Source organism: Plasmodium sp. gorilla clade G2, assembly GCF_900097015.1.
Source record: "Plasmodium sp. gorilla clade G2 genome assembly, chromosome: 4".
NCBI classification, from domain to species: Eukaryota; Apicomplexa; class Aconoidasida; order Haemosporida; family Plasmodiidae; genus Plasmodium; species Plasmodium adleri (nom. inval.).
This window is the reverse complement of record NC_041696.1, coordinates 540,060-563,316: the sequence shown is the minus strand read 5'-3', so window position 1 is coordinate 563,316 and position 23,257 is coordinate 540,060. Positions and strand designations below refer to the sequence as shown.

The 23,257-nt window shown below is 25.8% G+C and overlaps 6 protein-coding genes across 6 annotated transcripts; 3 read left to right on the top strand and 3 right to left on the bottom strand.

The window, feature by feature from the left end:
- Positions 1-491: 491 nt before the first annotated feature.
- PADL01_0413000 (ubiquitin carboxyl-terminal hydrolase 13, putative) lies at positions 492-3,581 on the top strand (the record flags this gene model as incomplete). Its single annotated transcript, XM_028685246.1, has 4 exons — positions 492-589; positions 748-3,032; positions 3,266-3,353; positions 3,488-3,581. 4 exons carry the CDS (start codon positions 492-494, stop codon positions 3,579-3,581), a joined length of 2,565 nt encoding a protein of 854 aa, XP_028536764.1.
- Positions 3,582-3,795: 214 nt separating this feature from the next.
- PADL01_0412900 (50S ribosomal protein L10, putative) lies at positions 3,796-4,638 on the bottom strand (the record flags this gene model as incomplete). The annotated part of the gene is made up of 1 exon (XM_028685245.1): positions 3,796-4,638. The coding sequence occupies one exon, from the start codon at positions 4,636-4,638 to the stop codon at positions 3,796-3,798; it is 843 nt and encodes a 280-aa protein (XP_028536763.1).
- A 1,260-nt stretch (positions 4,639-5,898) lies between these two features.
- Positions 5,899-6,903, top strand: PADL01_0412800 (lysine decarboxylase-like protein, putative; the record flags this gene model as incomplete). Its single annotated transcript, XM_028685244.1, has 1 exon — positions 5,899-6,903. The coding sequence occupies one exon, from the start codon at positions 5,899-5,901 to the stop codon at positions 6,901-6,903; it is 1,005 nt and encodes a 334-aa protein (XP_028536762.1).
- A 1,360-nt stretch (positions 6,904-8,263) lies between these two features.
- On the top strand, positions 8,264-9,699 carry PADL01_0412700 (26S proteasome AAA-ATPase subunit RPT3, putative; the record flags this gene model as incomplete). The annotated part of the gene is made up of 2 exons (XM_028685243.1): positions 8,264-8,353; positions 8,611-9,699. 2 exons carry the CDS (start codon positions 8,264-8,266, stop codon positions 9,697-9,699), a joined length of 1,179 nt encoding a protein of 392 aa, XP_028536761.1.
- Positions 9,700-10,391: 692 nt separating this feature from the next.
- Positions 10,392-11,279, bottom strand: PADL01_0412600 (phosphoglucomutase-2; the record flags this gene model as incomplete). Its single annotated transcript, XM_028685242.1, has 1 exon — positions 10,392-11,279. One exon carries the CDS (start codon positions 11,277-11,279, stop codon positions 10,392-10,394), a length of 888 nt encoding a protein of 295 aa, XP_028536760.1.
- A 1,123-nt stretch (positions 11,280-12,402) lies between these two features.
- On the bottom strand, positions 12,403-22,728 carry PADL01_0412500 (erythrocyte membrane protein 1, PfEMP1, putative; the record flags this gene model as incomplete). Its single annotated transcript, XM_028685241.1, has 1 exon — positions 12,403-22,728. The coding sequence occupies one exon, from the start codon at positions 22,726-22,728 to the stop codon at positions 12,403-12,405; it is 10,326 nt and encodes a 3,441-aa protein (XP_028536759.1).
- Positions 22,729-23,257: the final 529 nt, after the last annotated feature.

The window sequence follows — 23,257 nt, the reverse complement described above, 5'->3', positions numbered from 1 at the left end:
ATATAAAGTATATAAAAGAAATAAAAATATACTTCTGTATATTTATTTATTACATAACAGTTTATTTAAGAAAGGTTTCTTTTTCATAATATTGTGTGCATGAGTTATTTTTATTTATTTTTTTTTTATTTCTGTAACAAAAACAAAATATTAAAAAAAATAATTAAATAATAAAATATTGATACTTATAAATATTATTTTAATTTTGTTATATATATATATAATATATATGAAACTAAAAAAAAAAAAACAAACAAAATATATATATAAAAAAGGAATATTATTTTTTTTATTTTTTTAAGTACAAATATAAAAAAAAAAAACATAATATGAAAACATATACATACAATATATATTTAATTTTACATACTTAATTTTGTAAATTTTTTTTTTTTTTTTTTTGAATTATTCTTATATAATATTTGTTTTTTTATTGTTACGCATAAGAAACAAATAAATAAACAAAGAAAAAGAAAAAGATATTAGAAGTAATGGCTGATATTAAAAGTGTAATATCTTTAATTTCTACAATTGTAAAAGATGAGCCTACGAAAGAAGAAGTAATATATTTAGGAGAATGCAGTATAACGTAATAATTATAAAAAGAAAAAAGAATTATATATATATATATATATATATATATATTTATATTTATATATTTATATTTATATATTTATATATTTATATATTATGTGAACATATTAATATATGAACATTTTATTTTTATTTTATTTTTTTTTTTATCAGAGGTCATAAAGATTTTTTTGAAGATGGTATATTCATCGATTTATTGTCCTTCGAAAGTTTCAGTTTGAAATTCTTAAAATGTAATTATAACCGATTAAGTAAGTTATCAAGTGAAGGAAAAAATCACCGATTTTACTTGAATATAAAAAAGAAGAAAAATTTGTTAGAGAATATAGAAAAAAAAGTTATAACCAATTTGAATATTAATGCGGAAGGTGGTTTTAATGAAAACAAAGTTTATGAATATGAATGGGAATATTCTGTATATGATATAGAGACAGGTATTTATATAAAATTAGAAGATTTGGATGAACCTGTTCAGAAAATATGTAAAAGTATAATTAACCATAAAAATGAAGTGAAGAAAGATAATTTAAACAAATGGGTAAATGATATAAAAGAAAGTAAGTATGCAAAAGATTTAGTTCAGCTTCCAGGAATAAAAATAAAAAATGAAAATATACATTGTGCAGTTTGTAAATCTACGAAAAATATATGGTTAAATTTATCTGATGGATATATTGGTTGTGGACGAAAAATTTTTAATTATGGAGGAGGATGTTTAAATAATGAAGAAGGAGCAGCTTTAAAACATTTTTACGAAAGTGGGAAGAAATATCCTTTAGTAGTTAAAATAGGTACTATTACAAAAGATGGAGAAGCAGATGTGTTTTCTTATGCAGATGATGAAAATGATAGTGTAATCGATCCATATATAGGTGTTCATTTAAAAAATTTAGGTATAAATATTATGAATTTAGAAAAAACAGAAATAACAACTTTAGAAAAAGAAATCGAAGAAAATCAAAATATTAATTTTTCATCAATTCTTGATAATAATATACAAACAATATGCCAACAAGGTAAAATCGGTTTTGTCAATTTAGGAAATACATGTTATATGAACAGTGCATTACAAGTTTTGTTATCTATTAAAGATATTAGTTATAGATATTTAAATAATATTTCGAATTTCTTATTAAGTTTAGATTATAAAAAAAAAACACATGATGATCTATTTTTACAATATTCCAAGTTATGCTATATGATATTTGAAGAAGATTATATTACTAAAAAAAAACAATATGTCAAAAAATTCAAAACACATTGTAAGGAAAGAAATGTAGAAATTAATTATGATAGTGATATTGATGATGAAAATTCGGTTAGTATTAATCCATCCATGTTTAGAAATTGTATTAACCAAAACAGTAATTCATTTTGTAATAATAATCAACAAGATATTTATGAATATTTATCATACTTAATTAATGAGTTGATAGATAATGAAAATAACATATTCGATCGAATCTTAAAAGTTAACAATAATAAAAGAAAGTTGAATGAAATTAATAATGAAACAGATGAAAAAGTAAACCCAAATGAATTCCTCAATACAACTTCACCATCAAATAATGCTTCTAATGTAACAAAAGAAAGATCACTTTTTAATTATTTCACATTTGAAATTGAACAAAGAATAGAAAGTGAATCAAATCACCAAAGTATTAGTTCTTTTCAAAATAATATATTATCATTAGATATACCTTTGGATACTTCATTATTAAATGGAGATGAAGAAAAATTAAAAAATATTAATATATCATTATTAGATTGTTTAAATAATTATGTTAAAAATGATAACATCGATGAATATTATTGTCAAAAAGAAAAAAAAAAAATACATGCACAAAAATGTATGAAATTTAAAACATTCCCACCTTATCTTTTTATCCACCTTAAGCGTTTTTATGCAGATGAAAACTGGTCAGCAAAAAAAATTAATATTGAAGTTAAAACAGATGAACAACTAAATTTGGAATTCATGAGGGTTCCACACAATTCTAATGATGTTATTATAAATGGACAAAAGGAACTACAAACGAGTTCAGGTGATTCTATGTTACAAAAAGAAAATAATCTTTTGGAAAATCATAAAGATATTTTAGATTCTTTGTTAGACTTTGGTTTTGAAAAGGATAAGGCAATAGAGGCAATTAAAAAGGTAAAAATAAAAAATGTAAATAATTGTATATCTTATATTTATGGAGAAGATACCGTCGAGTTGGATGATGAGGCGAATTGTGAAAAAGAAGAAGTAAATTCTAATAATTTGGATTCTATAATAAATTTAGGAGTAAAAAAGGAAGTGGCTATGGCAGCACTTATATTGAATAAAAATAATTTACAAAAAGCTATTGATTATATATTTTCTAATATGGATGATTTAACGGATAGTAAGTGTAATTTGATTATAAATAGTAACAAGTGTAACGATGGATTGGGTAAGTGTTTTTCCTCAAAAAAATAAAAATAAAAAAAAAAATAATAATAATAAATATTAATATATATATGTGTGTATATGTATATATTATATGGAATACATTCATATATATGTATATACATATATATGATAAAACAAATGAAGAATTATTATAATTGTCATTAATAAAATTTTATATACCTATTATATATTTGTGTGTTTAAATTATTTATATGTATGTTTTACCTTTTGTAGCTAATTATGAATTAGTAGCGTCTATTGTACACATAGGAAACAATGCCAATTCGGGTCATTATATATGTTATATAAAGGATGAATCCAAGTAACCAATATAAAAAAGAAAAAATACATATATATATATATATAAACATAAACATTATATTTATATATATATATATATATATATATATATATATATGTATGTATATTTTTTTTTTTTTTTAATTTTTTTTCAAGGTGGTATATTTGCAACGATAATAAAATTGGATTATGTGAAGGAAATTTAGGTAAAGATAGCGCATACATTCATTTGTATAAGAGACTTTCATAATTTGGAAATCCTTACTTTTTTTTATTTTATTAAAATTTTTTATATTTTATATTGAAGTTTTTTTTTTTAAAAATATTACCAAAAAAAAAAAAATTTTTAAATAAAACTAAAAAAAAAAAAAAAAGAAAACAAACAAAAAAGAGAAAAAAAATACATATATACATATACATATATATATATATATATATAGCATTTATTTTTTTTATAAAAACCTTTACTGATTCTTTTGTGTATTTAAATAAATTCCTCTTGCTATAGATGATGGTATTTGCAATATAGAATTCGGTATACTTGTTATTATATTATTAATTTTATTAATAACGTGTCCAAAATATACTTTATGAGATTTTAGGTTAATTAGATCTTCTGTTTCTTTTTTATTTAGTATAGTATTTTCATAAACTGATAATTTAATAAAGTTATTAAGTTTATAATCTTTATATAAAGAGCTAAACATTTTATTTCTATAAAGTGTAAATGATATATAATTTTCATTCATTATAAATAAATATACATTACTTTCTTTTAAATGTGGAGTAATAGCTTCAAAAGGTGTATTTTTTACTGATAATTTCATCAAAGTATTTTTTACCATATGCATACGTACATGAGGTCTAGGCATATTAATTAATAAATCCATTCGTAAATTCGGTGATAATTTAAAACTATTTAATTGTATTAATAATTTGGTAACTTTTAGAATTCGTTTTATTTTTCTAATGGTTTCTTCTTTTCCTTCTTTTGTATTTCTATAACCATCACATTTTCTACTTTTCAATAGGAAATTATTATGTTCATGTACATTTTTTTTCTTATTAAATTTAAATTTATTAGTTGTAATAATATTATTTCTTATAAAATGTACAATGCCTTTATTTCTTCTTCTTCTTAAATCTTTTCCGTCTAATAACAAGGAAGAAATGAAGAAATTCCCTTTTTTATATTCATGCTTATAACATTTTTGAAGCTTTATTGTATTATAAACATATGTATTATAAATAAAATACACTAATAATGAAAATGATAAATATTTGATATTTATCTTTTTTATAAACATTATATGTATGTAAATATATATATATAATATATATGTGACAATTATATAAGAACATACATATTGTATATATATGCATATATTATTATATATAAAATATGCTTTTAACAATTTCTGATTTATTCATATATAAATATAAATATATATATATATATTTATATATATTCATAAGATTATTATGAATAAGCAATATTTGTTAGATTTATAAATAAAAAAATTTATATATGTTTTTTTTTTTTTAATAATACTTCTAGGAAAAAACATAATTCTTACAAAATATAAAATATACATATATAATATATATATAATATTTTTCTGTATAGAATTTCTCCTTTTGTAAAGAAGCATACAAAATATAATATTTTAAAAGGTAAAAAAAAAAAAATATACATATATATATATATATATATATAATATACATATAATATATTTCAATTTTATAATTTTTTAAAAAAATTTCAAATAGGAATTTATAATGGGTTTATTTTAAGCCTTTCCTTATATATATATTATATTAAAATAAGCATTTTAAAGAACATGTATAAAAAATATTAATATATTAATATATATTTATATTATTATATGTGAATAATAATTTTAATTAAAATATTTTAAAAAAAGAATAAAATTGGATATTATCCAATTTTGAAATAAACTCATAGATAATATTAAAAGTATATATACACACATAAATATGTATGTATTATATATATAATTTATATTTCCCTTTATATGTTAATTTTATTTTATATGAATATATTTTTTGTGAACAAAATAAAAATTTATTTTTTGTGACAAAAATAAAAAATTCTTAAACATTTTAATCTTTAAGTTGTTAATCATCTATTCTGTAATCAAAAATATATACATATATATATATATATATATATATATATATATATATATATTGAATTGGGTTATTATAAAGTTATTAATATATATATAAATATATATATATTTATATAATCTCATAAGTGATAATTTCTTATATACTTTTATTTCAAATTTTGAATAATATAACTTTCATATTTTTAATATATATATATATATATATATATATATATATATATATTTATATGTTCATATATTTTCTTTTTTATTTTTTATTTTATTTTATTTTTTTTTTTTTGTAAAGTTCATAATTTATACTTCTCTCTCCTTATAGTAAAAAAAAAAGAAATAATTACTCCCACATATTTTATTGGTTGAGTAAAAAAAAATAACCAGCTATTTGTTAACAGAAAATGTAAAATATTAAAAAAAATGGAAAAAAGAAATGATAGTAATACAAGTGATATAGAGAGTGATAACGGTGAAGTAGAAGTACATGAAATTTATAATAAAAGTAATTTTATTAATGGAAGAGGAGCAAGATTAGTTCGTATATTATCAGAATTTGTTGGTGTTCAAGATGCGCTAAGAGATGAAGGTATTTTTTTTACGGTGGTCGTTTTTGGATCTTCTAGATCTTTAAGTCAAGAAAAATATGATTCGAAAAAAAGAAAATTAGAAAGAAAATTAGAAAAGTTTCAAGAGCAAATAACAAATAATATTGATATTGATGAAGAAGAATTAAGGGAATGTGAAAAATTAAAAAAAGAATTAGAAAGATTAGAAAAATTAAAATGGACAGGTGAATATTATAAAAAGATATATGAACTTTCTAAAAGATTAACAAATTATTTTAATACAGAAGAAGGACAAAAAACTGTTCATAATATATCATCTCAGTTACCAAAGGTACATAATTTTTTACCTAATGAAAAAGGAGAACAAAATCCAAATAATTTTACTGTTGCTATTTGTACTGGTGGTGGACCAGGATTTATGGAAGCAGCCAATAAAGGAAGTAAAGAAGCTAATGGAAGATCATTGGGATTTATGATTTCATTACCTTTTGAAAAGGGAGCTAATCAATATGTTGATCGAAATTTATCTTTTAAATTTCATTATTTTTTTACCAGAAAATTCTGGTTAATTTATTTATCGTTAGCATTTATTGTATTGCCAGGAGGATTTGGTACGTTAGATGAATTAATGGAAATATTAACTTTAAAACAATGTAAGAAATTTAAAAGAAATGTACCTATTGTATTAATAGGAAAAGATTTCTGGTCAGACATTTTGAATTTTAAAAAATTAGCTGAATATGGTCTTATATCTCAGGATGATTTAAATGGTATATTTATAACGGATTGTATTGATGAAGCATATAATCATGTAATTACCCATTTAAAAAAACCTTGTTATTTGGCTGATGGTAAATAAAAATTTAATTAATTTTTAACCATTTTATATATCTTACAAAATGGTAATACAAATAAACATACATATATATATATATATATATGTATACATACATTTGGAGAATGGAGGCTGTAAATTATCCATAAAAAAAATATTATTAAATAAATAAATACATATACACATGTATTTATATATATGATAGGAATGACTTCCTTTTCATATAAAAAATTTATATCACATACACAAAAGTTTATTAAGGAAATATTCTTTTATAACATTTAATCTTTCTTTTTAAAGTTTAAATAGACTTTTATATTTTAAGATATTTTCCTTATAAAATAAAAAATTTACACACATTATATATAATTTTAATATCTTTTATTCCTTATATTATGAATCATATATCATGAGTGTTGAATCATCTGTTTACGAGTTTTCTTAAGTGTATCTTTTTTTTTTTTTTTTTTTTTTTTATTCTTATAAAATCATTTCTTATATGGATGAAATATTAAATCATTCATATGATTATATATATATATATATATATATATATATATATATATATGTATATATATATATTTTTTTTTTTTTTTTTTTTTTTTTTTTTTTTTTTTCTTATTTAAATGGATTTTCTATTGTAATTAAAAAATAGTACTTGTGCTCTGATTGTGAAAAGATATTAATTTTGTATACATATATTAAATAAATATATAATATTATATGTTATTATTATATTATATATATATATTTGTATATGTATGTATATTTAATTATGCTTGATACATAAATTATTATAAACTTGTAAATAAAAAAGGATATATAATAAAAAAATATAAATGTAATAATGAAATTTTCTTTGAATTTATAATAATATATTATATATATATGTATATATTTTTTTTTTTTTTTTTTTTTTTTTTTTTTTGAATAAATGGAATAATAATTTTGAAAATTTTATAAAAATATCATACACTTGAAATATTATATATACATATAAATATGTTAATAATATATAGTATATATATATTTTAATAAATAAATATAAATATGTATAAAATATATATTACATATATAATTATATATATTTATATTATTTATGTATTTTTTTTTTATAAAATTATTTAATTTAGCACGCAATTTTGTTTTCTGAATATCTTTTTTTCTTTAAATTTATAAAAATATAAAAAATTGGGAATTATATTGAAAATCATAATATAAATATATGCATAATTTTATTTCTTCCTTTTTTTTTTTTTTTTTTTTTTTTTTTTTTTCTCTTTTTTAAAAAAATAACATGATAGTTTTAAAATAATTAAAAAAAGAGAAGAAAAGAAAAAAAAAAAAAAAAAGAAGAAAACCAAGTTAACAAAATTTAAGAAAGATGGAAAGTGTAAATAAATGTTTAACTGAAGAGGATTATTATATAAGATTGAAAAATTTAAAAAAACAAATTGACATTTTAAATATCCAAGTAAATAAATAAAAATATATATATATATACAACATTTTTGTTACATTTGTATATGTTATTATATGTATAATTATAAAATTTCAACGTTTTAAATAGCAGTGTTGTAATATGAATTCATTTTTTTGTTAAAATGATATGTATATATGAAAAATATATTTATGCATTCAACATATACATATATACATAATATATATATATATATATATATATATATATATTTATATGTATTTTTTTTTTTTTTTTTTTTTTTTGTGTAGGAGGATTATATTAAAGAAGAACATAAAAATTTGAAAAGGGAATTAATAAGGTCAAAAAATGAAATAAAAAGAATACAAAGTGTTCCCCTAATTATAGGTCAATTTTTAGATATTATTGATAACAATTATGGAATAGTAAGTAGTACGGCAGGTTCAAATTATTATGTAAGAATACTGTCGACTTTAAACAAGGAGGATTTGAAACCATCAGTCAGTGTAGCTTTACACAGACATAGTCATTCAATAGTAAATATTTTACCATCTGAATCAGATAGTAGTATACAATTATTACAAATTACTGAGAGACCAAATGTGAAATATACAGATTTAGGTGGATTAGATATGCAAAAACAAGAAATGAAAGAAGCCGTGGAATTACCTTTAACTTGTCCAGAATTATATGAAAAAATTGGAATTGAACCACCGATGGGTATTTTAATTTATGGTCCACCAGGTACTGGTAAAACCATGTTAGTTAAAGCAGTGGCTAATGAAACTCAGGTTACTTTTATTGGTGTTGTTGGATCTGAATTTGTTCAAAAATATTTAGGAGAAGGACCAAGAATGGTACGTGATGTATTCAGATTGGCTAGAGAAAATTCTCCATCGATTATTTTTATAGATGAAGTAGATGCAATTGCAACTAAAAGATTTGATGCACAAACAGGTGCAGATAGAGAAGTTCAAAGAATTTTATTGGAATTATTAAATCAAATGGATGGTTTTGATAAATCTACTAATGTTAAAGTTATTATGGCTACTAACAGAGCAGATACTTTAGATCCTGCTTTGTTAAGACCAGGAAGATTAGATAGAAAAATTGAATTTCCTTTACCAGATAGAAAACAAAAAAGATTAATCTTCCAAACAATTATTAGTAAAATGAATGTTAGTAGTGATGTAAATATAGAAAGTTTTGTAGTAAGAACTGATAAAATCAGTGCAGCTGATATTGCTGCCATAGCACAAGAAGCAGGTATGCAAGCTATAAGAAAAAATAGATATATTATTACAGCAAATGATTTTGAACAGGGATACAGAACACATGTTAGAAAGCAATTAAGAGATTATGAATTTTATAATATCTAAAAAAATGTTAGAATGGTTAGAGGAAAATAATAAAAAAAAAAAATATATATATATATATATATATGTTATATTATATTATATTTATTTTAATGATACAGAATTGGCTCAAACACACATATTATATGTCTATAAATATGTGTTCAACTGTTATTTTTATTGTGGCAGTTTTATTATTATATAAATATTTATATTGTTAATATCAATTTTTTTTTTTTTTTTTTTTTATATTGAAAAGTAAATATTTTATATGGATTTATACAAAATTTACATCCATTTAATATTAACCATCAACAATATTATATTTTTTCTTTCTCTTTTTTTTTTTTTTTCTATTATTTTAACGTAATATATATATATATATATATATATAATATGTATAAACAATATTAATTTTTTTTTTATAATTCCGTTTAAATAATTTATTATGTATTTTTAATAATATTTAAAAAAAAAATATAAGAGATATATAATTAAAATAAATTATCAAGTGTTTTAAAAATAAATATAAAATAAAAAATAAAAAAATAGCATAAACATATATATACATATATATTTATATATATATATATATAAATACAAATACATAAATACCATATTATCCTATTAATAGATTTATATATTTATATATTTATATATTTATATATTCCATGTATCTATTTTTATTTTTTTTTTTTATAAATCAAAGGATATTATTAAAAATATGTTACACTTTCAAAGGGAAGGTGAGAGACGGAACCAAATTCTCTTAAAACTACAGAACCCTCATCATCTAAAACTAACCATGTAATACCACAATTATAACTTGAAAATCGTAACCATGCAAATAAAGGAATTTGTAAAGCCCTACACAAGAAATATCTAATTACATTTCCATGACATATTACTAATTGATATTCATCTTCATCACCACTAGGTTTATAAAAATAAGTTTCATAAGCTTTATTTATTCTTTTATTATCTTCTTTAATTTTTTGAGCATCAAATTTTGAATGTCTTGGAAGAGGATCAGGTAAATAAGGGGTTCCTTCATTTAAATTTGGATCATTTATTAAATTAGCATCAGGAAAATATTTACTTATAATATTAGCAGTTTCTTTAGCTCTTATCATATCTGAATGATAAATAACACTAACTTTTTTATTATTTAAAATATCTTTTAATTTTTTACCAGTTATATCAGCTTGTTTACATCCTTCTTTAGTTAAACGTTTAGAAGTCTCATCATCTTTATATCTTCTTTCATATTGTCCATGTCTAACTAATATAATATGTTTCGTTGTATTCTTTTTATCTTTTTTACCTTCTTTTTTTTCTTTCTTTTGAAAAAATTTTATATTTGGATTATAATAATAATCATATTTACGATTCCACTTATAAAGTACGAATTTCTCATATGCATAAGTCAAAGCTATTGATAAGGATAATGACGTAACTGCTGTATAAAATACATATTTCTTTTTATTTTCTTTAATATATTTTATTTGAATATTTTGTTTCGTCTCACTAAATCTTCTTTTAAAGTTAAAATTTGTTCTTAAACTTTTGGGGATATTTAATTTATTAAAAAAATTTACAAACATTTTTACTCATATTTTTTTTTTTTTTATTGTCACACACTTTATATTTTAACAAATAAAAATATAAAAATATATCATATATATAATATATATATGGTAATATATATATATATATATATATATATTTATGAAATCCAATTTAATAATAATTTACAACAATTTATTACATAAAAAAAAAAAAGAAAAATCAATAAAAAAAATGTGTAAAAATATAACACATCTGAACATAAAAAAAAAAAAAAAATTAAAAATAATATAATATTTTAAAGGAATATAATTTTAAATATATATAAGTAAGAAATATTTTAAAATTAATATGAAAATATAATAAATATATATTATATATATATATATATATATATTTTTGTATATAATATGTAATTCAATTTATATTTAAAATATGCAAAATATTTTTTAACGCACTAAATCCTCACCAAAAAAAAAAATAAAATATTTATATATAATAATAATAATTATTTAACAAAATATATATTTTAAAAAAGTAAAATTAATTCCTTATTTAATATTATTCTTAAAATATTATATTTATGCTTCTGTGTATTCACATATATATTTTTTACTCAACAAAAAAATATTAAAAAAAAATATATATATATATATATATATATATATATATATATATTTATTTATTTAATTATTATTTTATATTATTATTTTTTATTGTAACCAAAAATTATATTTATATTTTAATTTTACAAAAGCATTTATAAAAATATATATACAAAAAGTGAAATATATAACAATACAAATATTTATATGTAAATATAATATAAAAATTGTATTAAAAATCACATAATATTTTTATTCAATATAATTATTTCTAATTTTATTTTATATTTTTATCTCCTTTCAAATATAAACATATATAAAAAATAAATACACATTTTTATATTTTAAATTTTACAATTATATATATAAGATTTTTATGTTTATATATATATATATATATAACATATACTTTCATTATATATAATATAATATATCACAGTTATTTTGGTGTACTGTACATGTCATTTATTTAGATTGAGAAATTATGTCAGAGTATATAAGTATTGTTATATGTAGACATATTAAGTTGGTAAGGAAGGTATTGGTATGTTTGTCGCTATTTATATATGTATTCTGGGAGTAGGTATATATGTCTATGTTTATTTGGGTATGGTTTAGGGATATATCCACATAAACACACAAATATTATTACCTTGTATAGCATTATTCCTAGTATCGATGCCGCCACTGCACCTACGACTGGACCAACTATAATTTCGGGAGAGGAAGTCGTGGGTGTACTAGGTGGTATAGGTTCAGATGGTGGAGGGGGTACGGGTGCAGGTGTAGGTGAATTTTTTTGTTCTTGAATTTTTTGCATTTTTTCTACGATATCTTTAGCCTGCGCTAGTGTTTTAAATGTATTATCTACTGCAGAGTTAATTATTCCTTGCACAAAAATTTCTGGATTTGTAATTACTTTGTTCGCAACTTGTGAAGTTATATTCGATAAATTATCAACTAAATTTGTAATAGCCGAAAATGGGTCAATTGTTTTGATTGGATCAGTAGCATCGGTTTTTGCTGTATTAGTTAATGTTTTTAATAACTGTTTATTTTCCATGTTTTTTTTAAATAGATCGTCCAAAGCATTAATTTCGCAATCGCATTCTGTACATTGTTTTTTTACATATTCATTAGCATTTTTTTCCTTTGGTTTTGTAATTCCAGATGAGGTAGGAGCACCATTTTGAAAACGTTGAGTATATTGATCCTTTAATCCATCCCATTGAACTTTTCTTTTTGCATACCAATTTCTATATTCACCTAATTGATATTTGCAATGTTGATCGGAAATCTTTTCAATAGATTCTACACCATTAATTTTTACTAAACATTTGTTTTGGACAACTACGTTTTTTGCTTCATTTACTTTTTCTATACAAAACTGTTGTGCCCATTCAGTTAACCAGCGTAAAAACTGTGGAGTTTTATCGATTGTATCATATTCCTTACACTTTTTATCCTTATCATCTCCATTATAGTGACACATCATAACATTCCATACCTGTTGTTTATTTGTTTCCCACCAATCTTTACCTGTTATTGTTGGTGGTGTTGTTGATTTGTTTGGAGTGCTATTTTTATTTATCCTTTCAAATATTTCTTTCACGTATCTTGAACGCATATCGTCTACCATATCATCACCTTTTATAATATTGCCTATATCTGCAAAACTGTATTTCATAGCTTCTAGTGCTTTTTTCGAGTTATTACCATATAATTCAGATAAATATTTTGCTTCACTCGCCGCAGATTTTAATATCGCTCTTTTGAATTCTTTTTCATCTTTTATACCACGCCCACCAGATGCTATAATACTTTGGAAACAGATATGTTTTCTCCTTGGAGGAATTATTACACCCTGATTTCTTCCATCACGTTCTTTCAAATCTAATGTGTTCCAATCATCGAGATGATGATGACGTTTCGTTGAGTTGCAACTGCTAGTACTAATTTGGGTGCAGACAGTCTGATCTAGTGGGCATGCTTCCAATTGTTCCTTAGATATATTTGGTGTTCCGGGTGGTTTTATAATTACCGGTTTCTGATATCTGGGGTTATAACGATACCAATTACCTGTACCGCTACCACCTCCACCTTTCTTTCCACCACTTCCACCTCCACCACTATTACTATTACTGCTACTAGACGAACTCGAACTACTTGAACTACTGGAAGAACTACCACTACTACCTCCACCACCAGTTCCACCAGGATTTGTACCACCTCCTTGTGGATTCTTACCAGTACCACCACTACCGGGATTACCACTACCTCCACCAGGACCAGGAGAACTAGGTTGGCCTCCAGGTGAAGGAGCACCACCATCTTTACCAGGATCACTACCAGGCGTACTAGGATTGGGACTAGGTGCAACATTACCACTACCACTACTATCAGGTTTACTAGGTGGGGATCCAGGTGGACCACTACTTCCACCACTATCAGGTTGTGCCCTACCACCACCATCTTTGCCACCAGCAGCAGGAGCAGAGGGATTAGGTGCACCATCACCAGGTTTACCACTACCACTATCAGGTACAACATTAGGTTTAACTCCAGGTTGACCAGCACCACCTGGACTACTATTACCTTGACTACTACTATCTTGATTCGGATTCGCAGGCTGTGGCTGTGCAGGTTCGGGTGGTGGAGGAGGAGGTGGCTCGGGCGGCGGATCTTCCACACAATTACATGCTTTATCATATTCGTGTGGCGGATCCCTAAATGCATACTCGTCAATAGTGCCATTAGTATGTTCAACACCATTAGTGATATTACAGAAAACCTTTTGTGTATTACAATCCATAGTTTTACGTTCTTGATGTACATATCCTGCAGCAGTAGAATACGTGGTATTTCCATTATTTTTTTCGTGTAATTGTTTCAAGAATTCAACTACATCCTTCTCATCTGTAGTACCACTAGTACTACTAACATTTTGTTTTTCCTTATCATATAATTCTTTGTATTTTTTTGATTGGGCTTCCCATTGAGGTCTCCATTTATTAATAAAATTTTTATATGTACCACAAGCTGCTTTGCAATCCTTACATTCTTTACATTTTCCATCAGCATTTATACCCTTACAGCTCTCACACACCTTCATCAACTTTTCATACTCTTGTTGTTGCGCTTTGCAGAACCATTCAGCCCATTCGGTCATCCATCGTAACCGTTGCGGGATATAGTCATCAACAGGAATACTATTTTTATCATCACATTGGATATTACTACTTTTTGTTGCACACTTCATTGCTTCCCAGACTTTTTCACGATTTGCTTCCCACCAGTCTTGACGTAATTTTGTATGATTGGTGTCACTATCATCATATTTTCCTTTCTCCTTAAGTGTGCTTTTGATAGTACTAAAAACATTTTGTAGATTAGTTTGTAGTTTTTTTGCATCGCCGTTTTCTTCCCACAAATCTGTTCCTTTAATTATATCTCCTATATCAGCAAAACTATATTTAATCTCTCGACACATAGTTTCCTGGTCCTTTGGGTCATTATGACCATCGGGGTCATTATTTTGTTTATACAGTTCTATTATCTTTTGTGCATCCATTTTTGCTGCCAGAAGAATATCACCTAATAATGAATTGCTAGCATTACTACCTTTAAGTCCGTCGCTATTAGTATTCAAATTTTCTAAATTTGATGTACATATATGTTCTCTTCTAGGAGGTAAATAGACATCATCTTTGGTACCTATTGTGCCACCACTTTTCCATCCTTCTCCTATTTTAAACCGTACGCCTGCGCCATCTTTTCCTGTACATGGTCCTTGATAATCTTTACCACGACCATCATTGGAATGCTTTTCCTTTATACTACATATGTTGTCCTTCAACTCACTTCCTTCGCCCCCTTTCCTGTATTCACCTTTCTCTGCATCGCCTTTCAACTTACTCTCACTACCATCACCACTACTTCCACTATTTGTTTCCATTTGTGTCTTTGCCGTTTCCTGCAAGGTTTTTGCAATGTCTGTCACACTCGTGGTTGTTTTACTACCAGGTTTGTTGCTTACACCACACGGATTAGTGGAAGCACTATTTTTTTTGTTCTTCACCGTGTCCGCAATATCTTTTATTCGACATTCTGTGCAGAACGGTTCGTATTCTTTATATTCTTGATCGATTTTTTTGAACACATCATCTAAATTTTTGTCTTTGCAGTGTGACTGTATATACTCCTTAGCATCTGATTTATTTTTCATAGGTTTTACATAATCTTTATATTCATCGTCAACATCGTCCTCATCAACATCACCAACTATATCGTATATTTGTTGGTATTTTGTTTTTTGTCCTTTCCATTCATTTTTATGAGCATTTATCCAATCATTGTACACTTTACACTGTTTTTTGCAATCAGGTGTTGCTTTTGCACAACCATTACCATCAATATTGGTGTGCCCATTTTTACACTCGCGCTGTAGATTTTTTATATGTTCTTTTTTTTCTTCGCATATTTGTTCTGCCCATTCTTCTAACCATCTCAAAAATTGAGGTTTCTCATCACTAGGGGTGGTACCTCCACATGTATTGTCGCAATTCATTGCTTCCCAAACATTATCTTTATGTTTATCCCACCATTCTTCGCGTGATTCTCCACCACCACTAGCACTTGTACCACTATTTTCAAATATTTCGTTCAATTCTTTTTCGACCATGATACCAAATCGTCCTTTCATCATATCCGTGCCTTTAATGATATCTCCAAAATCATGAAAACTACGTTTCATGGCATTACATGCTGTGGTATTATCATTTTTGTGTTGTTCCCGTAAATATTTTGCCTCCATTTTAGCTGCGCCGTACAGTTCTTTTTCTAATTCTAATTTTGGGTTTTCTCCACCTGTTAATCCATATAAATTCCCTAAACAGAGTTTTTGACGTCGTGGAGGACCATACACTTTATATTTATCAGGATTTTTTATCATCGTAGTATTCCATTTGTTATTTTTATTTTTGGTACGACAATTCGATGTGGAAATGTTATCATCACATGGATCTACACCAGTGGTACTTCCACCTGGTTGTTGTGATGACGTTGATGATATGCAAGTACATGTGGTTTCATAATCGCCATATATATTAGTATCTTTAAATACTTTTCCAAAATTTGTTCCATTACAATCATCACAATTGAATAATAAATAAAATGAAGAATTGTTATACGAGGCTTTGTTATCTTTTTCTTTGTTTTTCTCTTCATCATCAAAATGTTTAGAAAATTTGTTCCACGCATCTTTATGTGTTTCAATCAATTTTTTATAATCTTCACATGCAGTCTTACACTCTCCATCTTCCATATTGGACGTATTTGTAGTACACGACTTCTTGGCGTCACTGGCATTACATTTCTCCGCCACCTCTTTTGCCTTTTCTTTTTTTTTGGAGCAAAAATCGTCTCCCCATTCCCTGAACCACCAATAAAATTGTGTGTCGTAATCCTCATCATGAATAAATCGAGGGCATTCTTTGCCTGTGTTACCCTTTTTTGCTTCTTGTATTCCACATTTGACAGCATTCCAAAACTCAGACTCATGATTTTTCCACCATTCGTGGCGTTTTGTGGCACCACTACTACCATTTTCTATAATTTCTTTTATTTTATCTTCTAACTTTTTAATATTTGGTGGTTTCCATAACATTTCTCCTGTCACAAGGTTTTTGAAATCATTAAAACTACGATATACAGCATCGCAAAATCCCGAAGGTATTTCTCTAGTAGAGGTATTTTTGCCTTTGTAGTATTCGTGTAATAGTTTTGTTTCTTTTTTTATTGCAGCTATTAATTTCTTTTCCAAATCTGTTTCAGTAGTAATATCTTTAATACCACGGTTATCAACCATATTTGCGATACATAGTTTTTGTCCTCGTGGAGGGACACAAACATAAGATTCCAATACTTCTCCACTACCTGTAGTGCATTTCCATGATGTTTCTGTTATTTGTGTTCCTGTTTTTTTTACAAATTCTTTCTTCTTACAACCAGATGCATCATCAATATCATCACAATTTTCTGGAGCAGTTTCCGTTTCTTGTTCTGTATCTTTACATTTTTGGCAAACGTTTTCTTTTTTTTTATTCATAGTATCTAAAAACTCGTCAAACATAGTGCCATTACTACCGCTACCACTTGTTGATGTTGTTTTTTTCTGGCAATATGTTTTGCTGCGATCACCACTATATGACGTACTTCCACTATATACGTTGTCCAAATCACATTTTGCTTCCAAATATGTATCCATATCAATACCTGACATTTCACTACCATCTTTACTCTTGTATGTTTCGTAGTATCCTTTTTGTTTATTCCACTGTTCCTTAATTTTTTCTTTCCACGCATCATAACATACGCAATCGTCTTTACAAAAAATACATTCTTTAGTATTTTGTATGCTCGTAGTCCCTTGTTTCCGCGCCGTTTGTTTTTTATTTGCACTGTGGCACGACTGTTCCAATATCTGTAGATATTCATCTATTGTGCGCTCCATATCGTCTAGCCAATAATTGAACGTATCATAAAATTTGTTGACTGGTTCCACTTGATTTAAATTCGCGACGTTATATTTCTCTTCGTCTCCCTTTTTGACACACAGCTCTCTAATTTTACCACTACCGTTGTTTTTGTCACACTCCCATTGTGCTTCAAACCCTTTTTCTTTACATTCAAGTTTTTTAGGACATTTTTCTACACATTTATTTACCTCTCGTAGGGTATCATTTATTTTTTTTTGCATGTTTTCTGTTGCCGTTCCTGTACCATTTTCAAGTTCATCAACTGCTACACTCAAATAGTCATCTAAAGAAAACGAAGATTGTCCATTACTATTAAACAATTTATAATATTCTTGTTGTTTGTTCCATTCACTTTTTCTTCTATTTATCCATTTGTTATAACAATAACATTTATCTGGACAACCGTTAGTACATGTATTTGAAGCACCATTTGTACACTCTTTTACTTTCGTATCAAATGTTTCAATTTCTTTCAAAAACGATTTTACCCATGCATTAAATAAATCAGAAACGTCTTCTGGTGTATAAATTTCACCTTTTTTCCTACATGCACCATATCCTGTATTATCTTTTCTATTACAGTCCCATTTCACATAATTTATACCATTCAGTGTAGATTCACATATATCTGGTGGTTTCGGTTTCACAACATTCGAAGTACTACCACCCGGATCATCCTTGTGCGATTTATCTTCTTCTCCACACGTACATGCAGCCCCAAACTCTTCTGGAACCTCACTAAAAACATATTTACTACCATTAATATTTCCAAACTCTTTTTGTGTTTCACACTCGTTAGATGTCATTGTTGCGTTCACATACGTTGCAGCAGATAGCATAGACGTCGGACCGTCCCTTATAAGTTGTTGCATATATGCGACATTATCATCAGTTGTAGTGTCGGCAACTTTAATGCCTTTTTTGTACAATTCACTGTACATCTTTTCATATAATTTCCATTGTTCGTGCCATTTTGTGACGAAATTACTATATTTAGTACATGCTGAAGTACATTGTGTACACAGTGATGTGTTTTTTGCACACTTACCATTTTTACCTTTACCTTTACTACAGTCACTACAAGCATTTTTCAAATCTTCGTACTGTTTCTTTTGCGCTTTACAGAATTTTTCGCTCCATTCACTTATCCATCGTAACAGTTGCGGGACTTTATCCATATTCATATGGCTACCACACTTTTGGGTGTTTCGGTCTCCACAGGAGAATGCCTCCCATATCATGTGGCGGTTCGTTTCCCACCAATGTTTGCGAAATTTCACCAATCCATCATCATCATCCTCATATATATCCGTGGATGTTAGTTCTTTGTATTCATCTCTGAGTGTTTTGAACATATCGTTCAAATGTTTTTCTACACCATTACCATTATACGTGTCCACGAGATTCGTACCCCTAACTATATCTGCAATATCGGCAAATGATCGTTGCACAGCCGTACACAAAACACTATTATCATTTTTATGGATATAATACTCACGTAAACTTTTTCCTTCATGTTGTGCTACCAATATAAGTTCCGACAATAACATACGATTATTATAATAAAAATCGTGGACATCTGTGTACTTGGTTCGCGTATCGGTGCCATCATGTTTTATAGTGTCTTTGCATATATCGTCATATCTAGGTGGAACATCAATACTACTAATGGTATCACCATACAACTGAGTATACCTCGTACTTATGTTTTTAGTTGACCAATCGGAAGTATCATCCTTCTTTGTTTTCAATATTGGTTCATGTGGATTACATTCATGTATTATGTTACTATTTTCTTTAGTTAATATTTTATCGACATCACATACAGTCGTCTTATTTCCATCTTTACCTGTTAGATCCGCCTCAAGTTGCGGGTAACATCTACTACATTTATGTCTATATTTGGATTTGTCATCAGGGTAGGAAGAAAACATTTTGGGAATGTCGTTGAAATCATCATTACCACAATTATTAACTTTGTCTTTCAAATATGTTGCAACGTTTGGAACACTACTACTAGTAGTCGATTTACCACTAGTATGAATGCCACCACGATCATTGTTCCCAAAATCCATTAACGTTAATTTTTCGTCGTAATATTTTTTTTGATTTTCGAATTCTTTTTTTTTTCCATGGATCCAATTAGAATATATTTTGCACTGATTCTTACAATCACAAAATGGTTTAGGCGGACTGAACCACTCCAAAATAGATGGCCATGACCATGTGTATTCACAATGATCTGTACCACAATGTGTACATCCAGTATCCACCAATTGTTGCATCCATTTTTTTTCGTGACAAAATTCTGTGGACCACTCGTCGAACCATCGCAAAAACTGAGAACGATTATCCTGTGGTATACTACCACATGGGTTGCCACAATTGAATGCTTTCCATATATCGTTTTTATTCTTTTCCCACCAATCTGAACGTAGTTGGCCCAATCCATACGAACCGTTGTCATCATATTTTGTGTCACCACCATTACCTTTTTTCCACTCATCTCTTATTTGTTCAAAAATAGCTTTCAAATTATCCTCCGTCTCTTTCGAATTGTTGTCGTTAGATTTATCTGTACCTTTAATTATATCTCCAAAATCTAAAAAACTTAATTGAACATCACGACATACATTACTACCACGTTGATAACGATGTTTGTCTTTAGTGTAGTTGTTACGTAGATGTACAGCCTGGGATTTTGCTGCCAACATAACTTCCAGCAATAATTTATGAGAATTCATATCACGAATATCATTTTCTTTCAATTTCCGTATATTCGATATACATATTTTGTGACGTCTCGGAGGCATACATATACCTTCATGTACTGTATCGTTACAGTTCCACGAACTATTACTATATACACCTCCGCATGGGTCTTCACCTACACCTCCAGTAGAATTATGATCTCCAAATTGTAAGTCGCATACACTACTTGGTACATTTGGGGTATTTTTATTATTTTTATGTATACCTTGTTTCCAATCGCCTTCAAGTGACAAAACAGCAGATGTTGTTTGTTTCTTGCACTGTTCCGGTTCATTATTCCTACGTTTTCCTTTTTCACAATGACAAAAGTACGATTTATTGGTGTCAGGATTATTTCCATCAAATAATGGATCTAACTTGACGTCATGTCCACTTTCACATATATTGACACATCCGCTTCTTTTTATAATTTTTTTTTCGATATCTTTCACTTCTTGCTCATAAACATCTTTCTGACTGTATTGATTATGATTTTGTAAATTTTTTTGACATTCGGTTTTATATTTTTCATAACAATCTTTACGTCCTTTTAAAAATTTTTGGAATTCAGTACAATAAATATTACAATTAACATTATTTCGACTCGTTTTATTTTTACATCTTTTTTCTAAAAGCCGCTCAATCATTGTTTTCTGTTCCAAAAATTCTTCTAAAAATTCTTGCATGTAACGCAAACATTGAGGAGTTTGATCTTCCGAACGATCTAGCGTACATGTGTTTTGAGTATTGGGACCTTTCTTAGAATTGTTCACTTCTTTTAATTTCTTTTCTATTGTATCTTTAAAATGGGTTTTCCATATTTCTTCCATTTTAGTTTCTCCTCCAATTTTTTTCACAATATCCTCTAATAACTTTTGAACATTCTCCGATACATGATGTTCTACTACATCTTTACCTTTTGATATATCTTTATAATCAGCATATGTTCGACCTAAGAGTTTACATATATGATCTGTATTATGTGCATTTTTTCTAAATAAATTTTCTATTTCATTTTCTGTTTGTAATGCTAATGATCCTATAAGAGTTGTTGCAGCAATTTGGGCTTTTGAGCTTTCGCTACCGTCTCCTTTATTTATATTTTCAATAAGATTACGTACATTATATAATTTTTTATTTATATTTTCTCTTCTTTTTGGCAAACATATTCCCAGATTTATAGTTTTACTAGTATTACTAGTACCTGTAGAACTACTACTATCATCAATAGCTTGTGTACTATCTTTGTCGCACGTTTTGCCAGAAAATCTATTCTCCACTTCCGCTTCATCTATAAATTTTTTTGCTCGTTCTTCCCAAGAATATAATAAAAATCTATGATTATCTAACGTAGCTTCAAATATTTCTCTTTGTATTTCTTTCCATTTACAAAATTTATCATGTCGATCACTTATAGCTCTCCCACTGCCATCTTTCATATGTTCCTTGTATTTACCATTTTGCCACGTTTTATCCGCAATTTCTTTTTTCAAAAAATTGATGTAATGTTCATGGTACCATTTTTGTAACTGATCTAGTGGGATATTGTAATTCTTGCTGACGTCATATTGACGTCCTGAAATTTCGTTCCCCATTTTGTCCCAAAACAATTAACATAATGAAAAACATATATATATATATATATATATATATATATATATATAAGTGGTTATATCATCCATTTTTTTTAAAAGGAATAACAAAATATAGTTTATAACATATATATATATATATATATATATATATTTTTATCTCCAACATTTGATATATATTAAAAATTTAAGCTTTTTGTATACTTTTGCCATTTTTATATATTATTATGTTTATATATATATTTTATTCTTTTTATTTTTGTATTATATTTTTAGTATGCTTATATATTTTTTTATTATTTTTATTTTATTATTATTATTATAATATATTTTTTTTGTTTGAATTTTTATATACTCGTATTTTTGTATATATATATATATATATATATATTTCGATATGTATTTTTTTTTTTCTTTTTTTTTTCATTTGGTATTATTTTTTTTTCTTGACTGTTCTATATATATATATATATATATATATATATATATGTATAATATGTTATATTATATTAATTTATATAGTTATATGTAT